General features: G+C 46.6%; 1 protein-coding gene across 1 annotated transcript in view; it reads left to right on the top strand.

Moving 5' to 3' along the window:
* Window positions 1-24485, top strand: part of SPACA6 (sperm acrosome associated 6) — a 38258-nt gene extending 13773 nt beyond the window's left edge. Inside the window, 5 exon segments of the mRNA XM_051990882.1 lie at window positions 21609-21677; window positions 22178-22244; window positions 22349-22792; window positions 22794-22980; window positions 23690-24485. Of these exon segments, the coding sequence (XP_051846842.1) occupies window positions 21609-21677; window positions 22178-22244; window positions 22349-22792; window positions 22794-22980; window positions 23690-24169 (1247 nt within the window). The 3' untranslated portion in view covers window positions 24170-24485.
* Window positions 24486-25567: the final 1082 nt, after the last annotated feature.

The following is a 25567-nucleotide window of genomic DNA, read 5'->3' as shown; positions in this document are numbered from 1 at the left end:
GACAAACAGAGGGAAGCGACTGTCCGAGGGTCACCCAGCTGGTGGGCCTCGGAGGCAGGTTTGAGTGCGGGTCTCCCTGACTGAGCCCGGCGCTCTCTCCGCTGTGCCCTCATTCTGAGAACCTCGGCGTATGTCCCGACTCTTTCCAAACACCGTGACTACCCACCCCCACTCACTGGCTGAGACCCCCTCCTCCAGCACCATCTTAACAAAACATAAAGGAGGTCATAACCTTTGATCTTGCCCTCCCCAGCAAATACTCTACGTCCATGTCCAAGAATTCCTTGTCTTGATCATAGTTTGTTGGCTTTTCACCTCTCCCTCTGCCTCCCCTGACAGAGCTCTGATCTTCACCTACAACGCGATCTCTCGATCCCTCCACTCTGTCCCAGGCCATCGCCCCCAAACACACACCGGACGTCTTGATTCTTGGATGAGCCAATCCAGCTGTACCCCGTCGTCCTCAGCCCCCCTCGCCCCTTTATCATTTCATGGATTGCCCCCACTAAGTCTCAGCCTTGGGGCCCTCCCACCATTCCCACTTTGCTCCTACACGTGCTGCTGAATGAAGGTAAAACCATTCCGACTGGGTCCATTTATTTTACACAGCCTGGATCGGGCCCTCACTGCTGCCAGGCCACCCCACTCTACCTGTCTGATCAGTTCACTCTCCCGCTCTCCACGATGGTGCTTCCAAACCTCTCCCAAGAATGCCTCTCTCTGGTTCTCCCAGAGAACCTTGTTTCCTGTTTTACAGAAAACAATTGAGGCTATTCACTGTGAGTTCCCTCTTCTCTCTCCTATCAGAGGCGGCCTGCCACTCTCTTCTCCTCCTCTCCTGCCTCATGATGAGTCGACCCCTCCAATGGCTCTCTCACAGCTTACAAACATTCCCATGTCTCCTCCATCCTGAAAAACCCTCCCTTGGTCTTTCCCTCCCTACCGTTTTCCTGTGTCTCTTTGGACCTTTATAATTAAACTCCTCAAAAAGATCATGTACAATCTGTCTTTCCTCTCCTCCCACAAGCCCCCACGACTCAGCTTCCCACAAACACTGGTCTCTCCAAATTTACTAACCATCTCTTAGTTGCCAAATCCAATGGCCTTTTCTCCCATTTTCCTTAACCTCCCTGAAGCCTTTGATACTTCATCACTCTCCCTTCTTTGATGTTTTTTTTAGATTTTCATCACACACACATACACACACACACACACACACACACACTCATACACACACACTCAAACACACACACACACACACACACACTCGGTTCTCCTCCTACCTCTCTGACCACTCGCTCTCCTTTGCTGGATCCTTATCCAGATGGAACCTTCTAACCACAGGTATCCCTCGGGGTTTTGTCCTGGGCCCTCTTTTCTTCTCCCTCCATTTTAGTTGGTGATTTCAACAGCTTCCATTGATCTAATTAACATTTTTATGTCAATTAATGTACTTTTCCTACCCCAGTCTCCCTGCTGGACTTCCAATCTTGTCTATCCAACGTCTTAAACTGGAAGTCCAGTAGACTCGACATATCCGAAACAGAGCTCACTACTTTTCCCCTAAACTCTCCCCCTCCTTCCTGGCAGGGGCCCCACCACCCTCTCCGTCCTAGAGGCTCACAAGCTGGGAGTCTCCCCGGACTGCTCTCCTCTCTCACCACCCTCCCCCATATTGCCAAGCCGTTGACTAGTCCATCAATTTTACCTTTGAACATCCTTTGAATTCACCCCTGCCCATACCCTGGTGCAGACCCTTGTCCCCTCCCACCTGCAGCAGTGACTGGTGAGCTTACCTGCCTCATCTCCCCTTCCTGCCCATCCTCCACTAAGCATCACAGTGACCCTCCTACAGTGACCGTGTCCCCAGCCCCGCTGCCGCCCCTCCTCCCCTGCCTCCCTCTTACCTACAGGATCCAATATGAAATCATCTCTTTGGCTTCATACCCGACCCCTTTCCTGTCTTCTACTCTACTCCCCAGTCCGGTGATCCCGGCCTCCTTGCTGCTGCTCACAGACAATAGTAAACATTAAGTGCCCACTACGTGCCAAGCGCTGCTAGGGGCAGCTGGCTGGTGCAGTGGATAGAGGTTTGGAACTGGAATCAGGAAGTCCTAAGTTCAAGTCAAGTCTCGGCCTCTTACTAGCACTATGACCCTAAGTATGCTACTTTCCCTCTGCCTCAGTTTCCTCAACTGTAAAATGGGAATAATAATAATACCCACTTCACAGGGTTGTTGGGAAGATCAAACTAAATATAAAACACTCTAAACTAATAATATCTGACATATAATTGTGCCTAATACACAATATAATTATTTCCTTCCCTTTCTCTCCCTTCCTCCCTAAGTACTTGGGATACAAAGGAGGGGGGGAAACAGTCACAATTTTCAGAACTTTTATTTTCACTGACAGGCCCCCAGTCCGTACTGTTCTCCCTTCTCACTGTCTCAGTCTCAGCTTCAGTCTCACCTTCTAGAAAGAGCCTTACTTCTTGAGATTACCTGTAAATCACCCTAGACAGACAGATGGATGGATGCGAAAGATAAGTAGGTAGGTGGATGATTACATAGATGGATAGATAGATGGATGGATGAGTGGGTGGATGGATAGATTGATATATAGATAGGTAGACTGAATAGATAGACAAATGGACAGAAGAATGGGTGGGTAGATGAGAGATAGAATGGATTGGGTCCATGGATGAATGGATGGATGGATAGAGAGGTTAGATACATAGACAGATGGACAAAAAGATATATGGACAGAAGGTTGGATACATAGATGGACAGTGGATAGACAAACGGGATAGATAAATGATGGACAGGAGGATGGATGGAGAAAGAAGATTGGATATAGGATAGATGGACAATCGGATGGTTAGACTGGTAGGATAGCCAAATAGGACAGGTGGGCAGATAGAGAGCCCTTATATGTACATAAACGTTTACGTATCGCCTCTCCCACTAGGCTGTGTGAGAAGGGACTGTTGTGCGCTTTCTCTGTATCTTCAGCGTTCAGTGCCCAGGACGTAAATTCTTGTTGACTATTCTGGTCACCCCCTCCTTGGGGGCTTCCTTGTGACATGTGACTTCCCAGTGTTCAGTGGGCCTGGTGCACACACCCCCCCCATTCTAATCTCTCGTTCTCAGTGATCTAGATAAGCTGGAGGTGTCTCCCAATGCATCCTGAACTCTCCCATAGCCAGGCCTCTTTGCCTGGGATGTCCACCCTCCCCCTCTTTCTTCACCTGATAAAATCCTGCCCCCCCCCCCGGAAGCCATTGGTATTCTCCTCCAATTAGAGATGAACCTGCCTGCTTGAACCTCACCTACTAGACTTTTTCTTTTGAATTTATCAAAGATAATATTTATTGGGAAGCTAGTGGATAGTGACGTGGAGTCATGAGGCCCTGAGTTCTAGTCCAGCTCAGGCACTTAACACTTTCTAGCTTCATGACCCTGGGCAAGTCACTTAACCTCAATTTCATTTTTTAAAAATACCATTTATTGCTTTTTGTAAACCTTAAAGTGCTTTGTAAATGCTGGCTATTGTTTCTATATTATTATTTGACTATAATGAACAGTACCAGGCAGCCCGATGGCTCAGTGAATAGAACACTGAACCGGAGTCAGGAGGACCCGAGTTCAAATTTGACTCAGGCATTTGCCAGTTGTGTGCCCGAAGATAAGGCAGCTAGCTGTCTTCCTCAGTTTTCCCAACTGTAAAATGGGAATAGTAGTACCCACATCACAGGGTGAGGTGAAGACCAAGATTTATAAACACTTTGCAAACCCCAAAGAGCCATAGAAATGCTGGCCATTATTCTTTATTAGTCTGTTCTCATGAACTGGATGTTGTCCCTGATCAGACTACAGAACCAAGGCCAGTATTCTTCACACAGTACCCACTTCTCATCAGAAAGGCGGGGGACTACTAGGACAGAACGGGACGTGCCTTTCTCTGGACCAGACGCATCTGGCTAATTGTTTTTCCTACTCACAAGGGATAAATTCATCCTGAGAAAGTTAGGGTTTGAAATAACTGTCTAGTAAAGGCAACCACGAAGCTTTTTAAAATGTTTCCATTTGGAGTACACAGAATATTTGATTTGTAGTTAGAAGATACTATGTTCCAATCTTATCTCTGGGACTTTCTACCCATGTAGCTTCAGACAAGTGTCCAGTTTCCTCAGTTGTCAAATAAGGTGAATTAGCCAAGTCTTTTTGGCTCTTCCAGCTTTCGATCCATTATCTTTGGAATCGAATTTGACTTTGAAGCTGTTTCTGAGAGCTTAGACATTTGGGGAGCTTTTGGAACCTGCGCTTCCATCAGGGTGGAGAGTTATCTCCCAGAATGCAAGCTGTGGCCATCCCTCTGCACCTGGTAGTTTGAGACAATTGCCTGAGCACCGAGATAGTAAGTGATGGTTAGGTAGTTAGTCCAATTCAGGGGCAGGATTTGAGACCAGATCTTTTAATCTCTAAGCATTAGTCCACTCTGATTCGAAAATTGACCATAAAATAAAAGTAGGGGATAAATAAGTGTAGGGAACAAGTGCATTAGTCTACTCTGACTCGTATATTGACCATAAAATAAAAGTAGGGAATAAATAAGTATAGGGAATAAGTGCATTAGTCCACTCTATCTCTTATAGTGACCATTTAAATAAAAGTAGGAAAGAAATAAGTATAGGGAACAAGTGCCCTATTTGGGGATGATGACTGAAGAGACAAAAAAGAAAGGAAGGAAAGGTGGTGAGTAAGAAGGAAAAGGAGGAAAGCGAGGGAGGGAAGGAAGGAGGAAGGAAACATTTATTAAGCACCTACTGTATCAGAGAGATGGAGACAGTTTAAAAAAGGATCAAAAAGACATTTTAAAAAACAGAAGAAACTTGAATGTCAGAAGAGGAAACAAGTAAAAAGGCAAAGTTTGTTACTCCCGTATTAAATATCACAAGATGAGGGACCAGCCTGTGATTTCATTGGCATAGGAAGCTCCCAGGTGAGAAAATGCCTTCTCTCAAGCAAGTCAGGATCTTCTCTCTAAAGCAAGTCAGGATCTTCTCTCTAAAGCCTGGGGTCTTAGAGAATTTCTCAGAGTCACACCCAGAAGTTCCCAGGTTCATGGACCACTCTGTACTTTGAAAGGTTTGTGACACTCAAGTGAGAAAGAAAATTGGGAGCAAACAAATGCTCGTGCAGTCCAGTAGCCCAGAAGCTCTGGAGAGGTGCGAGGACACTGTGTTAAGTACAGGTGCGAGGACGCTGTGCTAAGTACAGGTGTGATAACTCTGTGTTTTCTGTGGCTGGGGTGTGATCACCTTGGGTCTGGAGGTGAGGTGTGATCCCCAGGAAGTGTGAGAGCACTGGGTCCTGGGTAACTACGTGAGAAGCCAGAGAGGTGTGCCAACACCTTCGTGCTCCTACTGGGAGGAGGGGAGAAGTGGCAGGGCCTTGGCATTGGGTTCTTGACAGGGGCAGCTTGAGCTAGGGAATCACCGGGTTCCGGGACTTATCAGTCTCAGTGAAAGGGAAACGGAGCTTTTACTTTCCAGGGATCAGGACTCCAGGGAACGGTTCACTTAAAGGGATGATGAGTCAAAGGGCCGGTAAAGCATCAGGATTCAGGGAGCCAGGTGGAGGAACAGAGCTCCAGTGCAGCCCGGAGGAGATCCAAGGGCTGGGGATGGAGATCTGGAAAGCCCCGTTTCCAGAGTGAATTCACAGTGTAAGAACCAACCCTCCAGGGAAGGATTCTTGTTTGTTCTCCTCCTCAAAGAGCACCAATGACATCAGGAGGGGGATGTCTTGACTTGTAAGTGAATTGGATTTAAGGGAGGCAGGGTTGTGCAAAGTCATCAATCTCCCTCCTCCAGGGTCATCTGAGTCCAGTGGCAGGACAATTGGATTGAAAGAAGAAAGGAACAAGCGTTTAGTAAGCAACTCTTATGTGACAGACACTGTGCTAAGCCCATTACAAATATCATTTAATTTGATCCAACTCTGAGAGATCACTGTCGCCATTTTACAGATGAGGAAACTGAGCCAGGCAGAAGCTAAATGACTTGCCTAAAGTGACACAGCTTATGAGTATCTTAGGCTAGATTTGAACTCTGGTCTTCTTGTGCACCCTTATCCATCTAGCTAAAAGAATATTGAAGAGGACTAAAAACTTTGCTCAGGGCTAGGAGGAAGATGATGAAATAGTGAAATTAGAGAGATGGAAGGAGAATCAAGAAAGAATCTTGCCCTGAAGGAGTAGAGAAGGTTGCCCAATGGTCCTCAATGCCAGGTGCTGCAGAGAGATCAAGGAGAAGAGCCCATGAAATTTTGTCATGAAGGAGATTTTTTTATGTCAACAAATTAACTTATTTTTTTCCATTTTTTCTGACCTAGCCAAGGCAATTTTATTTTGACTTGTGCACACAATGGGTGAGCCAGACCATGAACACACAAACAGGTCCCACAGCCTTGCTCTCTCATCAGGTGGGGGTATGGTTGACTAATTTACGGTCTCACACCGAGCTTGGGAAAACAAAGAACGAATTGACGCGAGAGAAAGCAATTCCAGGTGGGGTAGGGAGAAGGAACCAGATTACAAGGGGCTAACACACTGGCTGCCAGTGGCAGGATCCAAATAGATCTTGGCAGGCTCCATAACACTGGACCGAATCAAAGAAGCTTAAATTCAGTAGGGCTAAATATCAAATCTCACATTTGAGTTGTTTTTTTTTTTTAATCTCACATTTCCAAGATGGGGAAAAGCGTAGCCAGACAGCAATCAGTCTGAAAAAGATCCGAGGGGTTCGGTGGGCTGCCAGCTCCATAAGAACTGGCAGTGAGATACAGCAGCTAAAACCAAAATAAAACCAGACAAAAACAAAGCAAAACTGAATTGCGCCAAGAGGCATCGCTTCCCAAATGGAGGAAACTTCAGCCCCTCAGATGTCGTCCTTAGTTAGACTGCAGGGGAAATACGTCACGTACCGATAACCTGGACAGCTCCAAAGGAGGGCAGCTAGGACTGGCGAAGGCCGTGGCAGGCGAGCAAGGGTCACTGAGAGTCTGCTTTGTGCCAGGCACTCTACTGGGCGCTGGAGGATAAAGGGGCTTGCCTTCAGGAAGCTTCCAGTCTTCCAAAGGGCACAATATATCTATAGATATGATAGATTTTACAAAATGAATCCAAAGTAGTTTGGTGGGCAGAGGCACTGCAGCTGGAGAGATCCAGAAAGGCTTTGAGAAGAAGGGGATGCTTGAGCAGAGCTTTGGAGAAAACGAAGGACTGGAAGAGGTTGAGGTGGAGGAGGGGAAGCATTTCAGCTTCAAGTATAAAGACAGGAAATGAAAGCTTGTGTGTAAGAAATGGCGCCCCCAAAAAATGGTGTTATTTAATTAGTGTGTTGGAACCAGGTCATGAAGGGCTTTAAAAGCCAAAGCAGTTGGTATTTGATCCTATAGAGCATATTAAGAAGGGGAGGACCTGTGCTTTGGAGAGCTATGTGGAGGACTGGGTGGAGAGGGGAGGGAGTTGAAGGAGGGAACCTCTACTTAGGAGGTCAGCATAAGCCAGGTGAGAAGCAGCTAAGCCAGGATGGTGGCAGGAATGATTGTTGAGAAGGTGGCTCGTGTAAGGGATTTGATGGAGATGGGGACAAGAAAGGTTGGTAACTGATTGGATACATGGGTCTGTGTGAGGGATGAGTTTGGGAACCAATGAGACCAATGGGTACTCTGAACAGATAATAGGGAAGATTGGGAAAGGGATGAGGAGGGGGGAAAAGATGAGTTCTGTTTTGGACTGTTGTTAACCAGTCATTTCTGTCTGATTCTTCATGCCTCCATTTGGGGTTTTCGTAGCAAAGATACTAGAACGGTTTGCTATTTCTTTCCCTAGCTCATTTCTCAGATGAGGAAACTGAGGCATAGTTAAGTGACTTGCCCAGGTCATACTAATAGGATTAGTAATTGGTGGAGTGAGATTTAAAATCAAGTTAGGATGTCCCTGGAATATAGTTTGAATTTTATGTTAGGCACCTATCTTAACTAATGATGCATCTCCAAGGAGAGATGGAGCTGGTTATTTAGATCTGGAGTAAGTAATCTGCATCAAAATAATCATTTAGCCCATGGAACCTGATGAGGTGAGAGATAGAGACAGAGAGGGGAAAGAGTGAGCTCTAAGAGCCAAGCAGAATTTCCATAGCTCAAAAGAAATATGAGATGCACAAATTTAGACATCTCCACTCCAAAAGTTCATATAAACCACGTGTGCCCGACCTTCTTGGTAGAACCTTCTTTGCTCATATTGTTCTGAGCAGCCACAGTCAGGTATCCTATACAGAGAGAGAAAGACAGAGACAGAGGAAAGAGAAGAGAGAAAAGAAAGAGGGAGAGGAGAGAAAGAATATAATATAGTTAATATAGTATAATTAGCATAGTATAGTATAGTGAAAGAAATGGAGAAGATCCAGGGCAGAGCACTGGTTCATGAGATAAATGATGAGGCCGGAAAGGAGCATTCACATAGGTGAGAGAAGAATCGAGAGCAAAATCATGAAAACACAGAGAAGAGAGAATTCACAAGAGGCTGGTCAGCTGGCCCATTCCTTGCCTAGAAGTCTAGAAGAATGAGGATTGAGAAAAAGTCATAAGAGTTGGTCATTTAAAAAGAGCCAGTTGGGGCAGTGAGGTGGTGCAGTAGATAGAGCCCCAGCCTTGAAGTCAGGAGGATCTGAGTTCAAATTTGGCTTCAGACACTTAACACTTCCTGGCTGTGTGACTCTGGTTAAGTCACTTATCCCCAATTGCCTCAGCAAAAAAAAAAAAGAAAAGAAAAGAAAAGAAAAAAGAAAAAAAAAGGAAAGAAAGAAAAAAATAACTGATAACCTTGGATTACCAATCCAATCAGCTGATTGAATGATAAGTCATTAGGTTGCAGATGAGATCAAGAAAGGAAGCAGAGTAGGAGAGCTAGCCTCTTTCAGTAATTTGAGGGGACAAGAGGATCTTATAAGAACTTTAAATCTGGGGAATATCTGGGCTGAGGTTCTGCTGAAAGAACTGAGGTTGTTTAGCATAGACAACAGAGGACTCAGGGGGAAAGATAACTGTCTTCATATATTTGAAGGGCTCTCTCCTAGAGGAAAGATTACCTTGTTCTGCTGGATCTCCGAGAGACAACCCATGATCAAGAGGGACAAATGTAGGTTTGATGTTAAGATATCTTCCCCATTAAGAAGAGTTGTACATTGTGAAATTGGAAGATTATGGAGGATCAAGTGTTAAAGAGATGATCCTCTGTTGGTCTGGTCCCAGAGAGCCTTTTATTTCAGCCAAGGGTTGGATAGATGGCTGCGGAGGTGCCTTCTGACTACAAAATGTTGTGACTGAGTCTCTGGACAATAAGTAACTCATAGATCATAGAATGCTAGAGAGAGCATCTCATCCTAGCCTCAAATATTGCAGAAGAGGAAACTGAGGCCCAAGAAAAGGAAGAAACTAAGCTCAGTTTAGCTCATCGTGGGCTTCTGTGACACGCTGTTCAACCAATCAATAGACATTTATCAAGCACCTACTGTGCACCAGGCACTGTGCTGGACACTGACTGGTGGCCAGTGTTAGGGCTACATAAACGTAGTTTTTCTGATTCTCAATTCTACAACCATAATTTGCACTTGAGGTGATTGTGTAACATGGTTGGACTGGGCCAGTAATCACTGTAATTATTATTATGCCTAGTTTAATAGCATTTTATAGTCTAATGGTAGTTTATTTTTATAATAATTGTTCTTATACTTGAGGCATCCTGACACAGCTAACCTTGGAATCAAGATGACCTGAATTCAAGGCCCATCTCTGACATATGCTGACTATTTGAGATATTGCAGTCGTTAAGCTTTCAGGGCCCTCAGACCACTCTCTGAAGAACAGACATCATAGAGCAGTTTTGTCTCAGTTTCCTCAGCTGTAAAGTAAGAATAATCACCTACCTCCGAGGAGTATTGTTCGTAAAGTTTAACACAGTACCTAGCACATAGTAGGTGTTCTTTAAATGCTTATTCCCTTCCCTTCCCTTGGTAGAAGACATTCTCTCAACCAATGAAATCACAGGGTCAGTCCAAATAATACCAGTACTAGCAGAGGCAGTCTGGGTAGTGGATCGAGTGCTGGCTTTAGAGTCGGAGAACCTGAGGTCCGACTTCTCCTGTGACTCTTAGTAGCCTGTGTGACCTGGGATAATCACTTAGCATGTGAATGATGTCAGAGATATTGAAAATTAAAGCCCAGCATCATTTACCTGCTACGTACATCTCTAACATCCCCACTATTCCCAGCTCCCATGGAGACCTCCATTTTCAGGGAACATCCCTATTTGATCCCTGATAACATGAAGTACTATCATCTCAGAAGGCATCTAGTCCATCTTGATCTGGTCAAGAAACCCTTCTCGAGCTTTTCCAACAGGAGGTGATCCTGCCGCTGAACTTCAGCATGGAGGGAGCCGCCAGGACTCCAGCATTCACCCACCTCTCTTTTCCTGTCTGACAAAAGGGTACTATTGAATTCCAGTCTGACTTCCTAGTCTTGTTTCCCATTTCTCCCCTTAATGCATTCTGATTTCGAGAAGGGAAGCAAACTTGCCCACGTACTGTCCTTGCATGGGAAACTCCCTCTCTTCAAATCTGATTCATAAAATCTTTAACCCTCTACTAGAAAATGCACAGAAGAGAACTTCATTCTCGAAGAGGACCAAAATGACATCATTATGTTGGAGTCAAAGTAGAGTGTGTCTGACTGTGGCTGCTCGGAAGGCTCTGCCACGGGTCAGACACAAATAGTCCACGTGAATATTTGGGGTGGATTCTCTAAATTTGTACATCTCATGCAATTCCGATTTTCTCATAGAGCACAGTGCCTTCTTTGATGCAGGCTGGCCATGCTAGGTAGTCCTGTGCTCCCATGTCCCCACAACTGAATTTCAAAGTTCTTCAGAGATACGGTGTATCCTTGCATTGTTTCTTCTGACCACCATGAGCACTTACTTGCCTTGTGTAAGTAAAATAGTAAAAAAAAAAAAAAAAAAAGTAAAATAGACCAGAATAAGATTCAGAAGGAAACACAGATCAGTAGGACAGTTTAGAAACAAACATACTGAATGCATTATGTACTTTTAGGGGTGGAAAGTCTCCAAAGCTACAAAATAATCATGATTTCACATAGAATTCTATTTTTTTTTTCTGCTCTTCCTCCCAGATGGGAATGCTCAGACATACTGGTATTTGTCAGGTTCAGAATAACAAAAAATAAAAATTATGGGTTTTATGTTGTATATGTTATATAAGTTATGTAAGTAGATAAGTTATGTAGTTACGTAAGTAGAAAAGCGTCCTTCTCCAAGCTCAGGTGAGGAGTTGCCTTCTCCAGGAAGTCTTCTTGGTGGGCCCCTTTGCTAATGGTTGCTTCTCCTTCACTATTTTTTATTTATTTCTCTCTCTTGCTATTCTATCTCTTCCGTGAATTAGAGGTTTCTTGGAGGCGACACTTATCCTTCTCTTGTACCATAAATGCTTGCTGAAATGGCAGCTGGTGCTCGTCTTCTCGTGAAAGGGACAGGGAGAAAATTTGAAACTCGAAATTTTTGAAAACCAGTATTAAAAATTTGTGTTTATATTTGAGAATAAAAATGAAATGGCAACTGGGGAAATGGCCCAATGTATAAGAGCACCAGGCCTAAAGTTAAAATCTTGCTTCAGACATTTACTACCTTTTCAACATGGGGAAGCAATTTAACTTCCCTCAGCCTTGGGTTTCCCCATTTGTAAAACGGGAATAATACTAACACTCACTTCCTAGGGTGGTTGTATGGATCAAACAAGATAATATTTGTAAAACATGTTGCACACTTTGGAGTGCTATATAAATATTTGTTTACATCAATATTGTTATTATGGAATTGAATTTTTCTTCCAGGATCACATCATCATAGATTTAGAGCTAGAAAAGAACTTAGAGACATACAAGACCAGACAGCTCCCTCCTTTTAGGGAAGAAGAAACTGAGTCTCAGAGATTTTAAAAGTTCTACCCAAATCCACATAAAAGTTCATGCCATGATTGGAATCCAGGTTTTCCTGACTCCAGATACTCTTTATCTAATGCCCCATGCTACCTCAGGAAATGCAAAATTATGTGGGAGCAGAAAAATGCCTTTTGCATCCACGTAGCAATTTTTCTGTGGGCAAAAGTCCTTCCTTCTAATGCCTCCCCACAGTCCTGAACAGGATCCTCTCTGCCAGCAGGGCCAACCAAGCTGGAAAAGTTCCTAGTAGGGGCCCAACAAAGACCTTGTGTCTGCTGTCCAAGGAGCGGCCTGGCAAAGGGCAGGGAAGTTCATCACCAGAGGGTTGGCCGAATTCTTTCAGCCACAGTAACCCTTGAAGAGCCTTTACAAGGCATGGGAAGCTTCCAACTGGAAGAAGAATCCATACCCATGGGATCCCAGATAGCTAATACAATGGTTATCTAAATAGATATTATACGTCTAACATTTACATGATGCCTTAAGGTTTGCGAAGCCCTCTATGTATATTATCTTGGAAGTAATTACATATATTGCAACAGAGGTAGGAGCTATCCATATCTCCATTTTGTGGTTGAGCCGTTTTTCAGTCCTCTCCAGTTCTTTGTAACCCCATTTGGGGTTTTCTTGGCAAAGATACTGGATTGACCATTTCCTTCTCCTGCTCATTTTACAAATGAGGAAGCTGAGGATTAATTACCCAGGGTCACCCAGCTAGGAAATGTCTGAGGCCGGATTGAACCAGAAAATCAGAGTCTTCCTGCCCGGAGGCTCAGAACTCCATCCTCTATGGCGCCACCTAGCTGCGAGGCTCGGCAGCTGGGAAGTATCTGGGACAGAGCAGTCTGAGGTGCTCCTGACTCCAAGTCTGGACACTATCCACCCTGCCCCCTCCCCGTCATGGATCAGGGAGTCAGAAAATAGGGCGTGGGGAAACTAAGGTCCACACTGGCTAGGGACTTGGAATCATAAAAGCTCAGAATGAGAGACTTGGAAGGGATTTTGGAGACAGAGTCACACACTCACAGCATTTTACAGAAGAATCCCAAGGAAGACAAAGACTTGCTCACATGAATTAGTGGTAGAATGAGATCTGAATCCAGGTCTTCTGACTATAATTCCAGTGTTCCCCACACAGCAACACTCCTTCATTTGGTTGCAAAATTCTTCTAAGACCCTATTTTTTATATTTTATTTTTTATTTCAAAATTACCCCCACACACACAAACACACAAAAGATCATTTCCAGATTCACAGCAGATCACAAAGAGGATTTTATTTTTATTTTTATTTATTTTTGATAAAGCAATTAGGGCTAAATGACTTGCCCAGGGTCACACAGCTAGGAAGTGTTAAGTGTTTGAGGCCAGATTTGAACTCAGGTCCTCCTGACTTCAGGGCTGGTACTCTATCCACTACAAAGAAGATTTTATATGGAAATATGAATCTCCTTTTCATGCTGTTTAGGTTTTTAAAGTATATAATCAATTCCACATATTTTAAAACTTTTGGGCTTCTCTGTGTTTCCCTCTAAAATTCTTTGTGCTTCTCTTAGTGCATTTTTCAAACTGTTTTAATTATTCTCTTTTTATGACATTGGTATTGGTATCTTAACCTCGTTCTTCCCCCTTTCCATTTCTCCTTCCGAGAGAGATAGAGACAGAGAGACAGAGAAAGAGAGACAGACAGAGAGAGAGAGAGAGACAGAGAGAGAGAGAGAGAGAGAGAAACCCTCATAACAAATAATCTTAGTGACTGTCCAAAAGTTCACATTTCTTTCTGTACCCTGAGTCCATCACTTCCCAGTCAAAAGGTAACATGCTCTATCATGGGGTCTCTGGAAACATCGTCAGTTGGTCACCGCAATGAAGAGAGTTCTGAAGTCTTTCAAGGTTTTTCTTTATAGCATCATTGTCCTCAGATAAATTGTTCCCTTGGTTCTCCTCACATCAATTCTACCTTGATTCATTCAACCAAGGATTCTCTGGAATTGTCTCCTCAGTCATTTCTTATTCTGTAATAAGATCCCATTACATTCGTCGACCATAATTTGTTCAGTCGTTCCCCAGTTATCTAAGACAATCAGAGGCAACTCTAGATTCCAGTTCTTGTTTTTCCTTTTAATCCATTCTTCAGGATGAGGAAATTTGCTTTGTTTGACTGTTGCCTCTGTGACAAACTCCCTCCTAATAACACTCTCCAACTGTTTCCCTGTTGAATATGATGTACCTATACTTTAAGCTTTATGAGTATGTGTTCCAACCCTTTATCCATCCCCTCCATACCAGGGCTTTCCCTTTATTACTTTCTTCTTTCCCTGCCCCAAACCCTCAGAATAGAATCAACTCCTCACTGAACTCCCTCAATATATCTTAAATATACCAAAGCACTGAAGGAACACTTTTTTTTCCCTGAAACTAGATTGTTAGAACTGAATCATCATGCAGCCCCTGACAATTGCTCAGACAAATTTCCTTTCTAGGTTTCTCTTCACTCTTTTATATGTTTTTCAAAGTTCTTACTTACCTCTGCTCTTTTAACCACGATATTTTAAAGTCCTGTATTTGATTAAAAGTCTATTTTCCACCTTTATAGGAGGATACTCTGCTTTACAGGGTAAGTTGATTGTAAGCCTCTGATTTGCTTTTCAGAAAACTGAATTCCAAAATCCCCTTTCATTTATAGTAGGGATGGCCAAGTCTTGTGGGTCCTTTTCTTTTATTCTGGAGCCTTGTGATATTCCTGGGACTTCTTTTGGGATTTCTTTCAGAAAGTAATTTGTGAAGTCTGTCTTTGCCCTCAGGTTCTACTCAATCTGAGCAGTTTTCATTTATGTCTTATTGTTAAGGCTTTTAAAAAATGGCTTTTGATAAGGTTTTGAAAGGGGCAGCCGGGTGGTGCAGTAGATAGAGCACCAGCCCTGAAGTCAGGAGGACCTGAGTTCAAATCAAAATTTAATACTTCCTGGCTGTGTGACCCTGGGCAAGTCATTTAACCCCAATTGCCTCAGCTTAAAAAAAAATGTCTTTTTATAGGGTTTTGCAAGGATGAAGATCAAAACCTTTGCATGTATTTTGCAAATAAAAAGCTATTATTAAAAAATAACTGGAAATAAATAATTGAGAAATGATCAAGAGAATAAAAATATAATGAAACATTTTTAAAATTCTTGATTCTTGAGAAGGCCAATGATTCTTAACTCTCTTTTCCAGGTCAATTCTTTTGATAGCAGGTAACTTATGTTTTCTTCATTTTTTTCAATATTTCTCATTGTTTTATAGAGGCCTTGCTTTCTGTTTGGTCTGTTCTAGTTTTCAGGTCATCCATTCATTGAGTAAAGTTTATCATTGTCTCTTCTATGCTTTTTATTCTCTTTCCAATTCTTTCCTTCAGAGCTTTTATTTCATTTTTTATCTCATTTCATTTCTTTGAGGTATTCATATAGTCATTGAGAGAAATCTTTTGTTTTCTTTTAATCGCTGCTTGAAATAGCTATGGAATTATTTTCCCTTTTGTTGAGCCATCTTTAGAACTCAATAATTTTATACTGGTTATCATTTTCTTTCATTTACTTATCTCTCCAGCTTTAGTTTCTGAATTTGGGTTTTATGCCAAGTGCAGACTCCATCCCCTGCTGTGGTTTTTTTCCCCCTACTTGATCAATCTTCCCTGGATCCCTTAAGTTCCTATACTGACTTTTCCCTACTGGGGTTAGATCCCACCAAGATCTCTGGGGTTCAGAGCACTGGATCTGAAAGGCAGAATGCCAGTCTCGACTCCTGGGCTGTTCCACTATTGCACCTACACTGCTTTGCTGCCCAAGGACCCACTGTTGGCTTACAACTGGAGCTTTCTCAGGGCTCGTCTGGCTCTCAGAGTCCTGTGGGCCCCTTCTGCCTCTTGCCCTCCTCTGGTCTCATTAGGAGGCTTTGAGTTTGTTTGCTTGTCCTGGTGCTGGCTTTGTTGGTGGTCTCATTTCCGATTGTCTGTGGGCTGTTGGCTGACTTTTTGTGTGGTTCGGGGATGGAAAAAGTCATTTACTGTAGTTTCTCAGTAGGTTTCTTCATCATTATTCAATCTGGTACAAGTTTCAGTTAAGTAGGGCAGCTGGGCAGCCTGCCTACATCGTCAGCCATTTTGACAGCAATGATTCTCAACCCTGAATTTAGGCCATTTCCTTAACCCCGCAGACTCGCCTTTAGGGAAAGGCAGTGAATGGATTCTAGAGTGGTGAAGACTGCTCCCTTGGCTTCCAATCTATGCTTTGAGATCTTTGAGCTCAGGAATTGATCGAGGGGCAATAGGATGGACCTGGAATGTTTCTTGATTTATCCCAGGTAGATTAAAAAGTGGTCTTATCTGTCATTCCAGATGACGAAGGGTCATCTGGGTCCAGATGGGATGCTTTATCTGAGAAATATTTACTGGAAAAAGAGGAGGGAGTCCTTCTCGACTGATTTTAGGAGTCAGAGAAAGAAGCTGGAAGCACTGAAGAAAGGACCTGAGCCATCTGATACCGGCTTCCATCTTCCTCCCACTCCTCACTTCTACCCCACTGGGATCACTTCCAGACTCAGTTCTAGTGCCCCCTCCTACAAGAAGCCTTCCTGCTCCAGCCAGTTTTCACTTCTCTCTCCCCCCAGTACAATCACTTTCTTTGTGTTTGGATCATTTCAGTTTTGTATTGACTTACTGGTTTACATGTTGCTTTTACACGAGCTCATTAAAGACAGGGATCATTCCATTTGGGGTTGCCCTGTGCCAGGCCAATGGGAGACATTTAATAAAGTATTAAACCAAATCAAATTAAATCCTTCCCCCATTGCGAGAATTCTCTCTTTCTGTATTTAATTTCTTTGCTTTCCCTGAGCCATTGCTCCTTCCTGAGGACACTGCAGCCCTAGCCTTCCTTTTCAATAGTGGCTGTACCTTCCCTCATCCTCATATCTCCTTCTCCCACCCCCACCGCCCAACCACTGGACACCGTGGAAGACACAAACGTCCCTTGCTTGCTCCCCATTGTCCCCATCAGACTCTCTTCTTGCCAGGTCTCTCGGTAGCTCTCCTCCTTTGAGGTGAACAGTCCGTCTCCGTCACCCAGTCTGGATTCTGGTGGGGGTCCACAACCCCAAGGGAATCTCCTTTCGGTGACTTCAGTTCCTGGCTAAATCTCTCCCCTTCAACTCCTCATCTCATATTAAGTGACTCCAGCCCACATGGCGATACACTCAAGTATTTCACTCTCAGTTCTTCGGTCAGCTCCACTGCCACGACCCAGTCCTCCACAACCACATAGACGGTCGGACCCCTGATCTTGTCACACCCCACAAGTGCTCCCCTGCCACGGCCATGAACGTCAGCATTCCTATTGGTTCATAATCTTTTATCCTTCTAATTTTCCCTCTTCCTTGTAACCCCTAACCCTGTTGTTCATCCTCCCCATTCCTCCCGCCTCAGAACTCTCTCCCAGCATCATCGCACTGATCTCCCTCTCTTGACTTCTTGTTGCATTCTGTGCTGTCCCTGTCACCCAGCTTGGATTCCTCCCACCATTCGCTGCATTCACTCCTATTCATGTGCTCCTGAACTGACCCGGAGGAGCTCACCAAGTGGTGTCCCCCTTCCAGTGGACGGGATCTGATCTCTGCGGGGGGCCCCCATTGCAGCAGAACAGGGCTTTCACTCCCCTGCTCTCTGCAGTGGTTGTTCCAGATCTTCTCACCTCTACTCAAAATTTCCATGGCTCTCCCTCCCCCTCTTTCATCAGCTGAGGACATTGCTTCATACTTAACTGAAAAAAAAAAAAATGAGGCCATTCACCAAGAATTCCTTCTTCTCCCCTCCTCCTCCTCATCTCACATCCTTCAGATGCCTTCCCCCACTATCTCCTCTTTTGCCCAGCTCTCTTTTTTCAGTGACCCTTCTCCTTGACATGGCAGGCTCCTTAATATGCATCCCATCTTCTGCAGCAGATCCCCCTCGCTCTCCATTTTCAGTCCCTGCCTTTCTACTGGCTCCTTCCCTGCTTGATGCGGGAGATCTCAGGGCTGCAGACATGGGAAAGCCAGCCCGCCACCCGACAGCCCCTCATTTTCCAACACCAACATCCCCAGGGACGGGAAGAGCAGAGAGGTTTTCCCTTCCTTCTGGGTTGAAGGGCACATATAGCTTCTTCTCTAATCTGTTTAACTTCCCTGAATTCTGATTTCTGTGTGCTTGGATAAATAGGACAACTTGCTTTTAGAGACAGGGGAAGGGAGGGAGAATAGAGACAGAGACAGAAAGAAGAGAAGATAAAAGAGAAGGGGAGAGGAAGAGGAGGCAGGGAAGGAGAAACACAGAGAAAAAGAGAAGAGAGAATGGAGGAAGAGCATGCACTGATACCAATCTCTTTAAAGGGACCAAGGAGAGTGATTTTTATTTCGAAATCCCTAAGAGAGAGTCTCATGCTCCTAGTCTGTCAATATTTGCAGGGTGATAGATAAATATAATTCTATCACATAGAGATAGGAGACAGATAAGTATCCAACCACATTGGTCCCTTCTTTTGCTCTCCACTAGGGAGGAACTCACAGCCAGATTCCCAGAGCATTTATAATGAATTCCCATTCCACTTTTCACAAAGGGACTTCCAAACTTTTTTCCTCTCCTATTAAAGTCTCCCCTGGCACTCCTTTCCCTTCCCTTTTCATCTGAGAACCTCATCTCATATTTCATGAAAAAATCGAGGCCATTCACTGAGGCTCCCTCCTCCTCATCTCACTTCACTCAGATATCTTCCCACATTATCTCCTCTATCATCTTTGTTTCACATAATGAGGTAACTCTCATCCCTGCCAAGGCAAAGCCCTCTACAGGCATCCTTGATCCCATTCCACCCTGTCTTCTCCAAAAAATTCCCCTTCTATCATCCCCACTCTTATTAACCTTCAACCTCTATCTCTTGGCTGTTTCTCTGCTGCCACCCATGTTTCCCCATCCCTAAAAAGAAGAAAAAACATCCCTTACTTGATCCCACAAACCAAGCTAGCTGTTATCCCATCTCTTCTTCACTTTATGACTAAACTCCTCGAGAAAACCATCTACACTGAGTGCTTTTGCTTCTTCTTCCAGCTGTCTTTCCAATACTGGCTTCCAACCTCATCATTCAACTGAAATTGTTTTTTACAAAGTTATCAATGATCTCTTAATTCCCAATCCAATTCAATAGCCTTTTAAAATCCCTCTGTTTCCTAAAATCATTTTTTAAAATTGCCTTTGCAACTTTCAAACGCTTGTATCCTCAATGATGTTCCCTCTCTAGGTTTTCAAACTACTTTTCACTCCTGACTCTCCTCCTATGTCTCTGATTACTCCTCAGTCTCCTTTTCATTCAGGTTGTGCTCAGAATTGTGGGTGCCCCCTGACCAGGTCCCTCTTCTTCCTCAGTGCTCTCTCCAGTGATTTCATCCGTTCCTAGGATTTATTCTCAAGCCAGGTAATTCCAGATTTACGTATCCAGCCCTAACCTCTCAATTGCCTTTTAGACATCTGAACTGGATGTTACCCAGGTGGAAGTCAGCATATCCAACTTTAGCCTTTCCTTCTTCCAAACCTCCCTATTACTGTGGAGGAGCCCACCATAGTCCCCACCTCCCAGGTTTACACCCTATGACTCATCCTCAATCTTTACTCAACATTCACCTCCCAGATTCCACCTGTCACCAACTACTGCCTTTTCCATGTTCACATCTTCTTCTCACAAGTCTCCTCCTCGGGACTCAATCAGCTGCCTCCTCATCATCTGGACTAATGTAGTCGCTACTAGTGGTCTCAAGTCTCTTGAATCCATCCTCCACTGAACCGCCAAAATGACCCTTACTCAATAAACTCCAGCGGCTCCCTCCTACCTCCAAGATAAAATATTTTGTTTGACATTCGTCATGACCTAAGCTGCCCCTGCCCCTTTCTGGTCTCTTTTTGCCTTATTATCCAATTTATCCATGATCTCACTGTGCTCACAGCATCCATGGGTCTGCCAGGGACCTTTTTCCCAGCTATCTCCCAAACTGGATGCCCTTCTCTCAGCCCGGCCTCTTGGCTTCCTTCGCTACTCAACTTCAATGCTGCCTTCTGCAAGAGGAGCCCTTGCTAGTCTCCCCAAAAGTCTTCGCTCAGTTCCACTCCCTCATTTTTGTGTTAAATCCACAAAGGTGGGCTCCTGAGGGCATTAACTGCTTTTAATATGCCGGAGGAGTTGTTTGTGGGCTGGCTGGCTTTACAATAAATCCTTGGCGTTCTTTCTGTGTCAGTATTTTCCAGTATGATGTAAGCTCTCTGAGGGGAAGGACATGCATTTTTGCCTTTGAATCTTTAGTACAATAACTGACACAAAATGAGCTCTGAGGGGGTGATGAGCCTATAAGATATATAGGAGAATGAGTGAATCGTCAGGGAACCGTCTGGGATCTCAGAGTGGGATCCACTCACAGGCCACCCGATTTCTAGGGATGAGCCAGACAGGCCAGTAGATATCCAGACTCTCCTTGAGGACCTGATGGAGGCAGGGGTGGGGGGAAGAAGGAGGCACTGGCCATTAGGAAGTAGGCCCTCACCTTGAGCTGAGCTCTGCTTCCTTACCTTCTCTCCTTCCCTCTGCCCCTCCCAGTCCAGGCCAAACCTAATCCCTCTTCCTCACGATAACAGCTCAGGTGTGGACATCGTTTTAAGGTATTCGGTGCATCTCCTTCCAAGTGACTCCAACTACCCTCCCACTTTCCAAACCGGAGGTCTGAGGGGCCGGTCGCCAGCCCATGATCCCATAGCTTGTGAATGTCTGTGGCATTTTAAGCCAGGGTCACACCCTAAAGCAGCACGAAGGTATCTGTCTCCTGTGATTGCAGAACAACTGTGTGATTGTAGGTCAGTTCTCTCACACCCTCGTCTTCCCGGAGCTAAATAAAGAGCGTGTTTTTTAATCCATCTACCCCCGTGGGGATGAGGAAAGTACTACATAAACCTCCAAATACTCTAAATAGGGGACTTTCTCCACCTGCCTGTCAACCAACTGCTCTCAGATTTGTCTGCCCCTCGGGTTAAGTAGAATTTGAAGTCGGCTCTTCAGGCCCAACATTTTATCAGTTGTTGAGCTGCCTCTAAACTTTGGATGTTTTCACTAGTTTGGAGCTCCACGAGAGTGGAGCCCGCTCTGAGATCCTTATCCTAGATAAGACCATGCAGATCAGTTTCCTCTTTTTACAAACTGAGACCCAAGGGACTTAAGGACTTGCCGCAAGTCACCTTCTGAGAGCTCAGCTCTGAGATCTGAGACTCAAACCTGAGGTGAAGTCGCCCCACACTTGGGGAAGCTAGTGATGACTTTGGGGGGGGGGGGGGGGGAAGGGCAGAGAGCCGGGGCTGGGGTAGAGGAGGACGTCCGAACTCACGCTCCTCTGCTCCCCGTGGCCTCCGGCCTGAACCTCCAGCTCTAAGAGTCCATCATCCCGCCCTGGCTCCCCAACCCCTGCCCCCCACGTTCACCCCCAGAGTCCTACGAAGTGGCCTTCCCCGCGGCTGCCCAGAGCCTGGAAGAGACGCTCAAGGAGCTGAGCAAAGGTAGGACCTCTGCACCTCCTCCCCAAGCATCCTGAAGCCCCGCCTCCTCCCTGGCACTCTCGGGTTACCTGGCCCCGCCCCCTCCCTGGAACGCTACACCATCAGGAGGCCTCGCCCCTTCCAAGGAATGCGCGGCGGTCAGGCCCCGCCCCCTCCGTGAAATTGTTAAATTACCTGGGCCCACCCCTTCCATGCAATGGCTGGATTACCAGGCCCCACCCCCGCCATCAACTGTTGCTTTATAGGACCCCGCCCCCTCCATGAAATTGTAAATTACCTGACCCCTTCCTCTCCATGGGTTGCTGGACTATCCTGCCTTTTTCCTCCACTGAACGCTAAATTATCCCGGCTGGTCCCTCCCCCTTCGAAAGCCTAGGAGGAGAGGCAGGAAAAGGGGTGCTTCCATTCCCATCCCTCCCACCCCCCGCCCCTTGCCCGCCCTCCCCTTAAGGGAGAAGGGGAGGGAGGAGGCTGATTTGAGTTCTTTGCACTCTTCTCAGCCCCCGCCTGCGTGCCGCCCTGCGGTAAGCCTCACAGGAACCCGCCCCATCTGGATGAAACCGACCAATAGGAAGGTTTAGGGGTGGGTTTTTTTTTTTTTTTTTTATTCATCCGGGAGAGGCTGAGGTAAAGCTCCGGTGCGGTTCTATGACGTCTCCCCAACCATGAAGGGCGGAACCTGGCCCAAAGTGGCCAATAGGAGGGCGGAAAGTTGGATTGAGCCTGCATTGGGCCAATGAGACTGATGGAAGGGGGGAGGAGGGACTCCGGACCGTTAGGGCCGGGCGCTGCGGAGCGAGCAGTGTCCTCTCTGCTATCCCTCCCCCCAAAGGGTTCCAGGAGCTGGCCCGACTCTTCTTCTGCAACTCGTGCGCTGCCCATGACTGTGACCTCCCGCTGGACTGCCCGAGTAGGGGGCGGGGCCGGGAGGCGACTCGGGGGCGGGGCCGTGCCTTCACCTCGGAGGGGGCGGGACTTGGAGAGCATGATAAGGGCGGGGTCAAGAACATTGATCTAGGGGTGGAGCCAGAGGGGGCGGGGTCCCTGAGTTTTAGATGGGCGCGAAGTCCGGCGATTCCGTGGGGGCGGGGCCAGAAGAGTCCGGGTTCAAGAGCATGAAGATGGAGGGAGCTTTGTGGAGAATTCCAAGTGGGTGGGCTGGGTTTTTAGGCAGAACTCGACCCCCTCCCCAGTCAAGGACTTGCTGGTGCCAGTGGGAGGCCAGGCTGCCTTCTCCTGCTCCGTGTCTTTCTCCACTCCCTTGGAGGTGACCTATACCTGGATGTTTGCGGGGAACGTGAGTGTCTCCGAGTGTAATTGGTAGGGGGAGGAGCATATCTGACCCTAACTCGAAGCCCCAGCCTCCTCCTTTCTCTCGCTTCTCTTTCACAAACTAATTCCTAGGAAAAAAAAAAAAAAGCTGCTTCTGTCTCCTTTTTCAAATTCTCTTTGGATTCTTCCTCACCCTTTGATCCCCTCTATCTCTATTTCTTCATCCCCCTTCCCCTATTCATTCCCCACCTAATCTCTATTTTTCTCCATTGCCAACCCAATCCTCCTCTTTCTGTCTTCATCTCTTCATCCTTATCCCTCCATTGGTCCATCCCACAACCTTCCTTCTTTTCCCATCCCCATCCTCTCTTGCATCCCTTCATCCCTATCCCTCCATCTTGTCCATCCCCATCCTCGCTGGCACCCCTTCATCCCTATCCCTCCATCCGTCCATCCCCCGACCTTCCATCTCTCCCATTCCCATCCCAGCTTCCTTCCTCATCCCCATCCTCTCTTGCATCCCTTCATCCCTATCTCTCCATCCGTCCATCCCCCGACCTTCCATCTCTCCCATTCCCATCCTAGCTTCCTTCCCCATCCCCTACCTGCTTCATCCCCCCTGGGAAGCTGACTTTTCTCCTCCCTCCCTCTACGCCCCTCTCCTGTTTCTGCCTCTCGTGTCACCGATTGTGTTCCTCAGGCCTCTGTCTGAGGGGCCCATCCTCCCTTCCCACCCCCAGATCCGGACCCGGGATCTCTCCTACTTCCGGGTTTTGCCGCGAGCCCAGGAGGAGTTTGCGCGGATCCGGCCGGTTCGGCCCCCGCACCGCGGGACTTTCTCCTGCCTCCTTAGCTTCGACCAGCAAAGCCTGGCGCGCTTGTTCTTCTTCCTCAATGGTGAGGCCGAAGCCGAGGCGGGCCGCGGGAGGGGTGGGCCGGGTTCCGGAGGGGCAGGCCGGAGGGAGAGAACGGCTCGCGGCTCGCCCCCGCCCCGTGTGTCCCCAGTGACTGCAGGGAAACCGCAGGTCGAAATAGGCCTGCAGGCCGTGTTCGGGATGGTGCTGGAGACAAGAGGCTCCAAGGCAGATTGTCCCGAGCCCTGGCGGCCGAGCTTCTCCGCGCTGCTGGCGCACCCTCGGGCCCTAACGACCAGAAACCTGTGCCTGCTTGGGCTGGCGGCTGGCCTGGGCGCCACGACCCTCATCCTGCTGGGGATGTGAGTCACCCCTCCCCGAGAACCCAGGAGGCTGGCTCCCCGCAGGCCCGCCTCAGCGGGGACCCCAGGACAACCACTGGGACCCACAGAGCACCCCAAGGGGCCCAGGCTTCTGGACTGACTAAGGGCGGCCTTGATTTCTGGCCTCTGACACCCAAACTGGATGTGGCCAACTCCTGCCCTCTGGCGATAGGCTAAGATTGCCTTTCTCCCTGCTTCACTCCGCCAGGTTGCTGTACCGTTGTTGTTCCGAATGCTAAAGGCCCGTCCCCTTCATCCTGTATCCTCCACTCACCCCAATAAAGATATTTCAAACCCAAGGCAGTCCAGGTTCCTAGGATCAAAGTTACAGTAGATCGGTCCAAGGCTAAGGCACCTAAAGCGTGCTAGGGGAGGGGAAGGTCTGGAACATCCCTTTAGAATGTAGAATGTAGAAACTCCCAGAACCTTCAGCCCTGCGCCTGGCACGTAGTAGGAGGTTTACTGATGACGCTGCCCAACATCTTTACTTCTGGAGCTCACCCGTAAAAAATCACCATCACAAAAAGTCCTCACAGATTGAAACACAACTCTATGAACACACAAATTTTAGGCAGCTCTGGAAAGTTCTTCCTAGGCTAGCTCATCGCTCGCCCCAGGGCAGCCTAGAAACCCTCACCCTCCTAAAATCAGATTTAGAACCACAAAGGATCCCACAGGTCATCTTATCTTATCCAGCCTCTTTTACAGATGGGGAAACTGAGGCCCAGAGGGAGTGGCAGAGAGGAGATTAAAGCCCAGGTTCTCTTACTCTGAATCGGATTCTAGACATATGGCAACACACTGTCTCCAAGTTTAAAGACAAATGGAGAGGAGAGGTTTCGGAGGTGTCCGGGAATCAGGACAGGCAGCCGGAGGCGACCTGGGTTCTAAATCCGAAGCCCTCCCCTGGACAGCCTAATTTTTTAGACAGGTCGAATTTTTTCCTCCCTCTTAGCTCTCTTTCGGCTATAAAAGTATCTGGAACGTGAGCGGCTTGGGCTACGGGAGCTCCGGGTTCGGACTCCAGGCTTCCCAGAACTCTCCCCTCCTATTCCGCTGCCGCCTGAAAAGGGTTAATTCAATCTCTGAAGGGAGTAGCAGCCGGGAAACGCGATTGCGCAATGTTCCTAGCGGGAGGGGCGACTTGGAGGGGTGGAGGGGGACGAGACTTAAGGGGCTGTGACTGGGAGCAAAGCCAGGAGCTTCCCTTTTCGCGCACGCGCAGTCGTTATTCAAGGTTAACCCTTTCTTTGCCTTACGGGTGAGTGCTGCGGTTCTGTCTCTGGATGCGTGAGGAGAATGCTTAAGCGTACTTGGATGGAGACACGAATTCGGGGGCAGCTATAGCAACGAGGATCTCAAAGGCTGCCGGCCTCTTTTT

Source organism: Antechinus flavipes, chromosome 3 (assembly GCF_016432865.1).
Source record: "Antechinus flavipes isolate AdamAnt ecotype Samford, QLD, Australia chromosome 3, AdamAnt_v2, whole genome shotgun sequence".
In the NCBI taxonomy this organism is placed as follows: Eukaryota; Metazoa; Chordata; class Mammalia; order Dasyuromorphia; family Dasyuridae; genus Antechinus; species Antechinus flavipes.
This window is presented reverse-complemented; position numbering and strand designations above follow the sequence as displayed.